The 12,528-nt window shown below is 46.8% G+C and overlaps 2 protein-coding genes across 5 annotated transcripts in view; one reads left to right on the top strand and one right to left on the bottom strand.

Annotated features, from left to right (window-relative positions):
- Positions 1-4,844, top strand: part of GNAL (guanine nucleotide binding protein (G protein), alpha activating activity polypeptide, olfactory type) — a 164,520-nt gene extending 159,676 nt beyond the window's left edge. Inside the window, exon 11 of the mRNA XM_011983932.1 lies at positions 3,906-4,844. Within this exon, the coding sequence (XP_011839322.1) occupies positions 3,906-4,052 (147 nt within the window). The 3' untranslated portion in view covers positions 4,053-4,844. The remainder of the gene's footprint in view (positions 1-3,905) is intronic.
- Positions 4,845-6,089: 1,245 nt separating this feature from the next.
- Positions 6,090-12,528, bottom strand: part of MPPE1 (metallophosphoesterase 1) — a 28,113-nt gene continuing 21,674 nt past the window's right edge. The window contains exons 4-11 of one of the 4 annotated variants that reach the window (XR_001006460.1): positions 12,089-12,192; positions 11,373-11,447; positions 9,566-9,674; positions 9,367-9,435; positions 9,153-9,275; positions 8,315-8,455; positions 7,507-7,670; positions 6,097-7,246 (exon numbers count right to left, since the gene is read on the bottom strand). Coding sequence is in view for 2 of the 4 variants with exons in the window: in XM_011983923.1 (XP_011839313.1) it covers positions 7,064-7,246; positions 8,315-8,455; positions 9,153-9,275; positions 9,367-9,432; positions 9,566-9,674; positions 11,373-11,447; positions 12,089-12,192 (801 nt within the window). In the remaining 2 variants the exon portion in view is untranslated. Of the gene's footprint in view, positions 7,247-7,506; positions 7,671-8,314; positions 8,456-9,152; positions 9,276-9,366; positions 9,436-9,565; positions 9,675-11,372; positions 11,448-12,088; positions 12,193-12,528 lie in introns of all 4 variants that reach the window. The other 3 variants (XR_001006461.1, XM_011983923.1, XM_011983924.1) reach the window with 3 other exon arrangements.

Raw genomic sequence — 12,528 nt, 5'->3', positions numbered from 1 at the left:
CAGGTACTTTTTCTTCAGCTTTTTGAGATTTTGAGATTTTTTAGATATATTTGAGATTATATTTGGGATAATTTTGAGATTATTTCCAACTTACATATGAGGCGGAAGATTTGTACAAATAACTCCCATATACTCAGGCCGGGCGCCGTGGCTCACGCCTGTAATCCCAGCACTTGGGAGGCCGAGGCAGGTAGATCACCTAAGGTCAGGAGTTCGAGACCAGCCTGGCCAACATGGTGAAACCCCGTCTCTACTAAAAATACAAAAAATTAGCTGGGTACAGTGGCACGCGCCTGTAATCCCAGCTACTCTGGGGGCTGAGGCAGAAGAATTGCCTAAACCCAGGAGGCAGAGGTTGCAGTGAGCCGAGATCACACCACTGCACTCCAGCCTGGCCGACAGACTCTGTCTCAAACAAAACAAACAAACAAAAAAAACTCCCATATACTCTTTACCCAAACTGACCAACTGGCAAAAATTTGCCACATATGCTTTAATCTATATTATTTTCTTTGAAATAACCTACAGTGTATAGCTAGCTGTGAGTTTTTACTCGCTTCAAACTATTACAGGCCAAGGCATTCCCAAGAGCATGTTCCCCGTAGTAGTCCAGGTGCACTTAACATGTGTGGACAAGGTCTCAGCCCCGGAAGCACTAGGGCTGATCCTCGGCTGTGAGGCCTTTCCACGGGGACCGGCACTCCAGCCTGGCCTTTCACCGCCCTTTTCCTAGCCACCCCTGTGGGATGACTCTTGAATCCTACACTGAGTTAGAAAGTAACAATGAAGAGAAATCAAGGCCCCAGGGTGAGTTCAGAGGACAAGAGTTCCCCCAGACGTGCATGGCCGTAAGTGCATGGCAGCACCGGAAGAGCTTGTGCAGCTGAATAAATCTGGGATGTGCTGTGTTAAATACAGCGTGGGAGGTTCCTCTGCCTCTCTGAGACTGTCAGATTCTCAGAGCCTTTACTTAAGGCCAATTAATGTGCATTGCAAATCTCTTCAATAAGGGGATTTAGTTTGTAACAGATCAAAGAATCCCTTAATTTTAAGGAGCATTTTGTAAGACCATAACATATAAAGACACAAAAAAAAATGGTTTTCTAATGAGAACTAAATGTTAATTAAGCATGCATATGTTGGGCATTTAAATGAAGATTAGAAACATCCAGGCCGGATGCAGTTGCTCATGCATGTTATCCCAACACTTTGGGAGGCCAAGGTAGGTGGATCACCTGACGCCAGAAGTTCAAGATCAGCTAGACAACATATCAAAACCTCGTGTCTACAGAAAATTTTAAAACGTACCTGGGTATGGTGGCACAGGCATGTAGTCCCAGCTACTCAGGAGGCTGAGATGGGAGGATTCCTTGAACCCAGGAATTTGAGGTGGCAGTGAGCTATAATTGTGCCACTGCACCCCAGCCTGGGTGACCCCAGCCTGGGTGACAGCAACACTCCATCTCAAAACAAAAAAAAACTATTTGAAGCAACGCCCTTTGCAATGACTCCATTCCCTTAATTTTAAGGCTCTAGAGAGGGACAAATAGTCACACTATTACAGAAGAAAGCCTTTTTTGGTTTGTTTATTTGGGGCATTGCCTCGCAGTGTCACCCAGGCTGCCTGGAGTGCAGTGGCAAGATCATAGCTCACTGCAGCCTCCAACTCCTGGGCTCAAGCAGCCCTCGTGCCTCAGCCTCCTGAGTAGCTGGGACTACAGGCACACACCACCACACCTGGCTAATTTTTACATTTTATAGAGATAGAGCCTTGCTATGTTGGCCAGGCTGGTCTCGAACTCCCTCGCCTCAAGTGATCCTCCTGCCTCCACCTCCCAAAGTGCTGGGATTACAGGTGTGAGCCACTGCACCCAGCCAAAAGCCTATTTTTCATTCATTCACTACACACTTACTGTGTGTGTGCCAAACACCTCACCTGGTGCTTTGGGATTAGAAAGATATATAACCTACTCATTTCAGTGTCCATAAGTTTTTCTTTTAAATGCTTAAGGGAAGCCTGACTATTGCTAAAGTCAGTCTGTCCCCCTGTGAGGAGTTTCATACCTCAGGACATCTTCGGGACACCCTTTCTGTGGTCTAAGCAGCTGTCTAAAGCCTGTTGCCTGGGATGCCTTGTCGAAAAAGGAGTGGAGGGGATGAGGAGGAGGCCCAGGGATTCCCGTGGCACCAAGGAAGAAGGCGAGCTTCCACAGGACCTCTGTCTGTCTCCCTGGGCTGCCATAACAAAGTGCCACAGAGGCTGAGTGTCAAACAGCAGAAATGTATTTCTCACAGCTCTGGAGGCTAGACGTCTGAAATCAAGGTGTGGGCAGGGCTGGTCCCTTCAGACGCCCCTCCCTTGGCTTGCGGCCGCCTTCTCCCTGTGTCTCACAGGGTCTTCCCTCTGCACACGGCTGCATCCTCCTGGTTTCCTCTTCTCTCTAGGACACCAGTCATACTGCATTAGGGCCCACCCTAATGACCTCATTTTACCGTAATTGCCTCTGTAAAGGCCTTATCTCCAAATATAGTCACATCTGAAGTGCTGGGGGTCAGGGATTCTATGTAACTTCAGGGAACACAGTTCGGCCTGTAACAGCCTGTCCCCACACCCACAGCACTTAGCTTCACAGTGCACATGAGCACATCACTGAGGTGTCCCCACAAACCATGACTCGTAGTGTCTAACCGTTTCCCAGGTACTTGACAACAGATCACTTTTCTCTCAGAAGGCAGCAAACGTTCCCCTGATAACCAGGGGACAGACACCCTGCTTAGCAGATGCTAAACTGCCCCTGTGCAGAGGCGGCCACGGGGCCGCTGCAGTGTCCAATACAGAACCACTGGGCACAATATGGACATTTAATTAAAACTAGCTGGCAGAGCGTGGTGGCTCACACCTGTAATCCCAGCACTTTGGGAGGCCAAGGCGGGCGGATCATGAGGTCAGGAGTTCGAGACCAGTCTGACCAACATGGTGAAACCCCATCTCTACTAAAAATACAAAAATTGGCCAGGTGTGGTGGCGCACACCTGTAATCCCAGCTACTCAGGAGGCTGAGGCAGGAGAATCGCTTGAATCTGGGAGGTAGAGGTTGCAGTGGGCTGAGATGGCTCCACTGCACTCCAGCCTGGGAGACAGAGCAAGACTCCATCTCAAACAAACAAAAAAACAAACTAGCTAATTAGGCTGGGCACAGTGGCTCATGCCTGTAATCCCAGCACTTTGGGAGGCCGAGGCAGGCAGATCACTTGAGGTCAGGAGTTTGAGACCAGCCTGGCCAACATGATGACATCCCCCCGTCTCTACTAAAAATACAAAAATTAGCCGGGCGTGGGCATGGTGATGGACGCCTGGAATCCCAGCCACTCAGGAGGCTGAGGCAGGGGAATGCCCTGAACCTGGGAGGCGGAGGTTGCAGTGAGCCAAGACTGCACCACTGCACTCCAGCCTGGGCAACAGAGCTAGACTCAGTCTCAAAAATATATAAATAAATAAATAAAATAAAATTAGCTCATTAGAAATCAGCCCCTCGGTGGTATCAGCTAGACAGTGACTATCGACTAGATAGTGACTAGATAGGGCAGATAGAGGACATTCCCATTGTCACAGAAAGCTCTGTTCAGACCTTCCTTTCTGGAAGCTCCTCCCTTGACTTGCCTGCCCGGGGCTTTCTCTGACCTATCCATGCTGCTTCAGCCTCCTGGGGGCAGTGATAAGGGTAAGGTTATCTGGGTCCTCAGCTGATGCTTGCATTGAGACCGCTCCTGCCTCTAAGTGCTCCCATGCGAAACAAGCAGGCCACCATCACCAAAGCCTCCGGCACCTGCTCAGTGTGGCCTAGTCCTTCCCCAAGGTGCATGCTGGGGCCACGCAGGGCTAGTGCACACGCTCTCTCTTGCAGAGGATCAGCACGGCCACCGGCGAAGGCAAACATTACTGCTACCCGCACTTCACCTGCGCCGTGGACACAGAGAACATCCGCAGGGTGTTCAACGACTGCCGCGACATCATCCAGCGGATGCACCTCAAGCAGTACGAGCTCTTGTGAGGCTGCTGCTGCCACCCCGCGATGGAGCGGCGCCCCAGACCGCCTGACTGCCAGCCCCATGCCATGGTAGGAGGCAGGGTCTCTAGTTCCATCTCGCTGCCGTCTGTCCCGTTCTGTGTCGACCACCAAGCCTCTGGCTACCTCTGTCCCCTCAGGTTTGGTTGTGTAGCTTCTGTTGTCAGTGAATACGACCTTCCGCAGCATCCCACCCCCAAACCACCGACTCTCATTGCTGACACTGCAGCAGAATCTCTCCGGGTGGGAGCCCCTTTATTCATTCTCCCTTTATTGATTCATCGAGGAGAACTTGGTAGATGGGGAGAAAACGCAGTTTGCTTTTTTTCCCACGTTGTCAAGCGCGACCGCAAGAGCGTACGTGCAGTGTCCTGAGCCGCGGCCCTCTCTGATTTTCCCTTTATGAAGCTGCAGGTTGACGAGCGATGGTCCCTTCCCATCGGCCTTAGCCCTAGACTTAGAGTCGACCCCAAGCGACAGAGTGACCAGAAACCCTTTTACAGTCACATTCAGAGTCGCTGCTGGCCTCAGGCATTTGAATTAGAGCTACTTTGAGCCTCTTACATTTAGGCAGAAAACCTACCATATTCACTACTGCAAACTCTGTCTTGTGTAAAAATGATTCTCTAAACTTTCACTATACTTAGGCATAGTCTTCTTTCTCAGATTCTCTTTGTTGTTGTCCCTATTGCTGGTTTATTATACTGTACAGACCACAAAATATAATATTCTTTTGTATAACTACTAAAGAAAAATCCTTGTAGATCTTTGTGCCTTTACCATGGCTATCTATACCTGTACATGAAATGTGTTTGTATCGTGCTAAAGAGCTTAATGTCAACATTACCTGCTGCTTACTCTGAAAAAAGGAATGAATGGTAGCTGTAGAATTTAGGATATTTCATAAGGTTGGCACTTTATAAAATACTCCCTGATTTTAAAAATTTTAAGTTATACACATTAACCATCCACATTCTACCAACAGTGTCGTACCAACATCACAAGCTGTTGCAACCACCTGCTTGCTCTTGTCTGAGCTGTAAAAACCTGAACTCAATTCAGGGGTACAAATTTGCAATCTAATCTTTTCAGGGTACCAGGCACTTTTTTCTCTCTCTCTAGACAATATGTTTCCTAATTAGTCTGCTAATGAAACACTCCTTCAAGTTCCCTAGGTGGGAACAGGTCCACCATTCCCTTAGTCAAAACTCTGGACACAGGCTACATCATACAAGTAAGCAAACAGTAAGAGAAAAACAAGACGTGATGTGTCAATGTTTGTGTCTGGCCTAGGAGAATAAGGATGACAGCTTCACTTGCCTTTTGAAGAAGAAGCATTACAAAACCTTAATCTGAAGTATAAAGTCAAAAGATACGGCTCTTTCTCACACTCGCAAGATTTACAAATATAGCCTCAAACATTATGACACACGAACAGTATCTAGAAAGTAAGAACCGTTGTAGCAATGACACTTGATGTTCTATGTGCAGCCACAGAGCTGAGGGTAGTTTTCATAGGTCTAAAATAATCTGTAAAGATGTCCAAAGTTAAATTTTCAACAATACAAATCTAGAGAAGTGACAGCCTATTACTTCATTACTCTCCTTTTAGTCTTTAGTCTGTAATATTTTAAAGTTTACTCTAGAAATCAGCATTTTGTAATCCTTTATAAACTCATCCAGATTTAAATGCTACTTTTTCATGCAGAAAGGATGACAACTTTATAGACAGTCAGTGCAACACACACATATTTTGTCTCATCACCATCTTCCTGCCCTTTCCATCCACTGTCTCATAAAACCCTCAGCTGAACTAAGATAAATACAATAGAAATTATTTTCAGTTCCCCTTGCACTGTCAAAGTAAAACAAGAAAACTGAAAAGCTACACCCCCAGCAAGAAAGGGAAGTATGTTGTTGTATGCATCATTACTCAACAATTACCCTCTAACTAAACATCCTGTTTAAGAGTTTAATTCAAACAAGAGCCAGACTGTTAAGAAAAAAAACAAAAAGAATAACTTTTATCTGGCTTACAATTATTAAAGCATTTATTTTCAGGTACCAAAAGCCATATCCCATTCTACTTTTCAAGTTTCTTTTGATCACTGACAGGCATTATCAGATGTAACAACTTGGTCTCCTATAGAGAAAATTACACTTATTTAAAAATCTGATTCCATTAATTGATCAAGTATAAAAATCTATGAAAACAGTATGTTCTGCATATCACATCTGTACTTTTTTTTTTAATTATTTTTTTTTTGAGACGGAGTCTCGCTGTGCTGCCCAGGCTGGAGTGTAATGGCACGATCGCGGCTCACTGCAACCTCCGCCTCCTGGGTTCAAGGGATTCTCCTGCCTCAGCCTCCCAAGTAGCTGGGATTACAGGCGTGTGCCACCACGCTTGGCTGATTTTTATATTTCTAGTGGAGAAGGGGTTTCACCATGTTGGCCAGGCTGGTCTTGAACTCCTGACCTCAAGTGATCCACCCGCCTCAGCTTCCCAAACTCCTGGATTACAGATGTGAGCCGCCGCGTCCAGCCACATCTGCACTTTCAAGGGTACAGCTTTACGGGACATAGGAATTCGAGAACCACTTCACAGGACGAGGGAAACAGCCCAATATTTACGTATACACATAATCCCAAGTGTGTGCTGGGGCCACCAGGCCCTTCCTGGGGGAACAAGGACTGTCGTGCATGTGAGTGACGACATTAATAGCATTTAATACTGTACAGATGCAACCTTCGATGATACATATATTTGATAAAAATGAGAAAACAGATTTGTTGTAGAGTACCTGTCCACTTTGCTAGCATGAGAACAGTACAATCAACTATTTATTTTGCAGTTACTCATGTCAGTGATTGAGAATTTCTGTGATGTGCAGAGAGACGGCCTGTAATTGGTCTCATCATCCACTTGATTCTAACATGATCTCTGCCCAAAGTTCCATTTCTTGGGCTTTGATATTTACAATGGCGCCTGCTCTTCATCTTGTCTTACGCTTTCTGAGCAAGTTCAAACCAGAAAGAAAAGGTGAGGCTAAAAGCCCCAAGTGAGAGAGTGTGAGGACCACAAGGAAGCCTACCGCTCCACAGTAGATGACCAAAACCACGTCCTCACGTGGGAGGTAGCACTTGGAGAGGGCGTAGTCTGTGGGCGTGATGCTGCCCTAGAAAGGAAAAGGGAAAGTTAAGGTGACAGCACCAGGCACAGGTTGAACACCACAGTCTTAGAAACAGCAGAGGGAAACTGCCTTCTCAGGTCCCCCTCAGGTGAGGCAGGGAAGGGGCCCTCCTCACCTGAGAACAAGGGGGCCTGGCCTTCGTCCTGCACCGGGCTCTTCCCCCAGAGCCCGACCAGCCCAGGCTCTGGCAGGAGAGCCAAGTAAGGCCCAAGTGTGCCTGGCTGGAAAATGTCTGGGACACTGACCTGTCAGAACTGGCCCCTGGCCCACCGGGTTCCCATCAAATATAATGGGAGATCCGTAACAGAGATTCAGAGAGGTACATGGAGTTCCAGGGTCATTGGTCAGCAAGGAACAAGGAGGGAACCGTGTCTTCCTGCCCCTTGATGCTCAACTAAGCATCTGTTCCCTAGAAGTACATGTGTCCAGGTCGTCTCCGTGGCCTTTTCTCTGCAGATACGTTTATGTGGAATGACAGTGGCAAATGTTTTCATTTACTTGAATTTGAAAATGTTAGGGTTTCCCCCACCTTTTAAGAAGGAAAAGAACCTGTCATACCAGCATCATGAGCTGGATGTAGGAGCCCATGGCTGAAAGGCGTTAAAACGCCTAGTGGTCATTCAGTGAAACACCTTTTATCAACCTGCAAAGGCTGTAGCGTTCTCTGCCAGGTCAAATGGGCATGTTTTGAAAATAACATGCCCTGAATATAGCTAATGGCTGAGTATAGCTAATGAACAAATGGTTGTTTCTTTAGAAAAGTAAACACACACAGAGTGTAAGAGGAGACGACGTGGCCCTCCCTGAAGGATCAAGTCCACCTGGACAGTGCCCTGCCCTCACTTCCCACACAAACCGCCCAGGAATGTCAGGCTGATTGGTTCCCGGAAGGGTGTTTGGCAAGAGGCAGTGCATGGAACTACGTGTAGAGGGAGGGAAATTTGTGTGTGACTTTTGTAAATTTTTACAGATTGCAGCAATTAAATAGTTGATTACTGTGTTGATTTAAATACTTATGGAAAGCTTTCAGACAAAAATAAACTTTCACGTTACCATGATGAAACTGGGGTTGTTTCTGTTCCTCCAACTGAAAGACGGGACGCTGAGCTCGGGGACTCGGCCCCCGTGGTGCACCTCGCAGGCGCTGTGCGTGTGGCCACTGAGAACCAGGCGCGGCTGGAGCCACCACAGCAGCTGACAGCGGCCGAGAAGACAGCAAAGCAGGCTGTTAGCTCACCCTCAACCAGGCCCTCACCGCTCAGCAGACAGCCGCTGGCCATTGCTTCTTTCATTAAATTAAATACTAAATCCTTATTTTGAAGGACTGGTTTATTTTTTCCCGTAAAAATCCTTTGGTTTATTTATACTAAATCAAAGGTCAGGTGAGCCCCTTTGAGTCTACTGTTCTCATTCTAGATTTTATCTACTTTTTGTGCTTTTTTATCTTTATAAATATTTTATACATTTATCTTATAAATATTTCCTATATTTTTATATTATATATAATGTAATATGTATTATATACATCTATATAAGAAAATGCATTTTAATTTTAACTAAGTCCCTAAAAATTTGACTCTTAAGTTCCATTCACATTTCTAAACACATTCAAGTTGGTGAAAAACTCTGAATACAAAGAATAGCTGAGACTATTATTGACTTCAGCGTAGGAAATAGAAGTAGGTTTACTGGGGAAAAAAAAAAAAAAAGAAAGCAATTACATGATGGTGCTGTGAAAGCCAGGCCTCCATCCACCCCTGTCCCCAGGTGATAACTAAGTCATCAACGTTTCAGCAAACACCTGCTCTAGCCTGGGCGCTCTGCTTGCTGACATGCAAGGTGACGAGAGTCGCACTGCGACATGAATTAGCATCATGACACCATGGCAAACCTTTTGTGATGCCTCCCGTGAAAGCACGTCGTAGTTCTCCTTAAATGGGATGTCCCTTTCCTCTGGAGGAGCAGCGTCGTCCCCAGAACAGTTAGCATCACTTCTCCGATACAGAGGATAATGCTGTCCGGGGTGGAGAGAGGACTTCAGGCGGCTGCCGTGAAACTGCGGGCTGCCTGCTGTCCGCCATGAGCCCCTTCCTCCCCCAGCTCACCTGCAGGAGGACGGGGGCAGACACGGGCAGCAGAGGCCCAGGTCCACACCGGCGGGAGCCACGTGCCTGCTGGGTACAAGTCAGGCCATTAATCCGCACACCTGACCCTCATCAAAGGGCAAGAAGGGCTGGGGGCTGAGTAACAAAAGCAGAGCGACACGGGCCAGAAGTCGCCTGTGGCACTGAGATGCTCTCCTACCTCTCGGGAGCAGTTCAGTCTGTGAGAAACTTCAATGAGCTCTGCTTCTGCTTCAGAGCAGATGCCACAGCCGTCCCCGTTCAGCGCCACGCTGTTGACCATCACGAAGCTGAGGCAGAGGGACACAGGCAGGTGAGGCCGCTGGGGGTACCAGTGCTTGCTTTTCCCCACTGTTCCCATGAAAAGAAAGCTAAGCATCCAATGCAAAGAAATAAGCCCAAAGCAGTTTTTCATTCCCCCCCAAATTATTTTGTTTTTTTTTTAATTTTAGTTCAATATTAACAAAAATAGCATTACTGGGAGTTCAGTCTAAGACATGATCGAAGCGTTTCTGACCCTAAACTTGTGAAAAATCCCAGATTACAGAAACTCTGCAGTTAGATTATGTCTAAGCTCATCCTCTAACCAGGACCTCATCTGGTACAGTGCGTCTTCTGTGCAGAGGGCTAAGAACCCCTCTGTCCACCCCATCAGCTAGTTGTGAGGATTCAATGAAATGACATGGCAGGTGTTTAGAACACAGCCTGCCACTAGAAAGTACTCAGTACTTGTCAGATATTGTGACTAACAGGTAGAGGGAACCATAGGGTGCATCAGTGACATACAGACACACACAGCAAGTAAGGCAGAGGGTAGGGTGCTGGTTAGAGCTAACTGGGTATGGATAATCCCAAACTATGGTAATAACAGAGTCCATTATGGTTAGACTCAGCAGCCACATTTTTTTATAGACTCCCACTAAATACGCTTTTATTTCCTGCACACATACCATCTTGGAATGACGAAAGTCCCAGTCAGTAAAGACTGCTTGAAATTTAACTCGTCTTAGAGATAAGGAGCGGAGTTACCAAGTGATCAGCAGTATGAAGAGCTGTTAAAAGTGCCTTAAACACACACTTAGAGGGAACTAATTCTCACTGTATCATGTTTCTGTTATGAGTCAGCGGAGGAAGCCGCCTACTAGAGGGAGACTCTGCCCTCCTGGCAGAGGGAGGGAAAGGTGAGCACTGGAGGGAGGGAAAGGTGAGCACTGGAGGGAGGGAAAGGTGAGCATTGGCGGTGAAGCCACGGGACAGAAATGACCTCACCTGCAGACCTGCTGTGTCCAAGGTCAACAGAGTGCTCGGCACCCACAGGAAGGGCAGGATTAAAAGAGAAAAAGCTTCCACTCCCACCTGCTTTCTCTCCACCGCGTCTATCATCAGGAGAGAGTATAGAGTCCTGCCCACTGTGCTGCAGCCGCATACACAGCCCAGAAAAGATCCAGAGATGGGCACTGAGGTGGCCTCGCAGAGCGGGAGCTGCTCATGCTCAGGCTAAGGGACAGGGTGCTCGGGTCTAAAAGCCCAGGCCGATGGAGACGGGTAGCACAGAACTACAGCCGCACTGTGACACACTTGCCACCAAATCCCATGACACCATAACTACGGGAACAGTCTTTGTAAAGGGAAATTAGTACATTTTGATCAAATAAAAAGACTCTTTTACAAAGTGGGCTGATGAAATTTGCACCACCCAGAGACAGGGCAGACAGAAAGAGGATCACTCCCACAGTGGCTGAGCAGAGTCATAAACTGACCGATTCACTGTGGGGTTGTGAAGGAAAACCAGGGTGGCTTGAGGTTTCCCATCTATCGGCTCCCATGGCCAGCACCAGCAAGGGCAGCCTGAGGCACTGCTGTTTAAAGCTCATAAACCAGGCTGCATGGAACACGGGCAGATGACAGATCCCAGTACGGCAGGCACCTTTAGAAAATGAAGTTTCCAAGGACTCAAGGTCTTGGAAGAATTTACAAGTAATACTCACTTAATGCCTTTCCAAGAAAACAGTCTTTCAGAGCTGAACACTTTCTCGAAGCGTTCCACTTTGTATGTGTTCATCCTATATTCAAGTGTAAGAGGAAACATTTTTCAGGACAAGCCGTTTTAGAAACTCCTAGAGTTATCACGAACACAAAGTAACTTTCAAGACTTGAGTTTCAGACTAGCATTATTAGGTAAGGGCCCCACCTGGCCCCAGGATATCAAAGCTCAAATTTTAGTTCCACTACTTACTACGAAGCCTGGGGCAAGTTACTCAGCTGCCCAGGGCCTCATTCTGCATTGGCACCATATAGGTAAAACAACAGGACTGTGGTAAAGATTAATGTGTTCATATACGGAAGTAGTGCTTGAAACAGATGGCACGTTATAAGCACTAGAGCACTATATAAATGTTAGCTATTAGAGTCTAAATGATCCTGTTTTTTCATTCCCAAAGACAATGATTGGCCATTAAATGTACATTTCAAGTTAGATGTTTCCCAAGAGCACATACAATTCGTTCATTCCACAGATATTTGTTGAGGGTGTACTATGCACCAAGTAAAAACCCCTTAAAGAGCTGAATATCCCAGAGCTTACATCTTTTGAGGAAAACGAATTTCAAGACAGCACAAATAGGGCTTTCACCAGAATTCCAATAGATTTAGAATTATAGTTAACCAGCGCTCTCAGGGTGCAGGGCTTTCGTGAACTACTTACTCATAATGGAAGCCAATGTCATGGTTTCCAGCAACTACCTTCAGCTGTACGTGACTCGGGTGTCTGAACATTTTCTGAAACCGCTCCACATCATCCGCCCAGGCCTGAGGGAAAAAGAAAAACCTCTGGAGGCCAGAGAACCATCCCTGCCCTGTGGCTAACAAACATGATCCCTGTTTTGTTTGGTTTTGTTTTTGAGACGAGTCTGGCTCTGCCTCCAGGCTGAAGTGCAGTGGTGTGATCTCTGCTCACTGCAACTTCCATCTCCCGCATTCAAGTGATTCTCCTGCCTCAGCCTCCGGAGTAGCTGGGATTACAGACACACACCACCATGCCTGGCTTTTTTTTTAGAAGGCTGGCATGCTTACAGGTGCTCTCTTATGTGATTCAGACTTTGTGTTACTTTTTTTATTGTGGTAATATACACTGTATGTTAACAT

Source organism: Mandrillus leucophaeus, unplaced genomic scaffold (genome assembly GCF_000951045.1).
Source record: "Mandrillus leucophaeus isolate KB7577 unplaced genomic scaffold, Mleu.le_1.0 Scaffold257, whole genome shotgun sequence".
In the NCBI taxonomy this organism is placed as follows: Eukaryota; Metazoa; Chordata; class Mammalia; order Primates; family Cercopithecidae; genus Mandrillus; species Mandrillus leucophaeus.
Note: the sequence above shows the minus strand (reverse complement) of the source record. Positions and strands in the feature narration are given on the sequence as shown.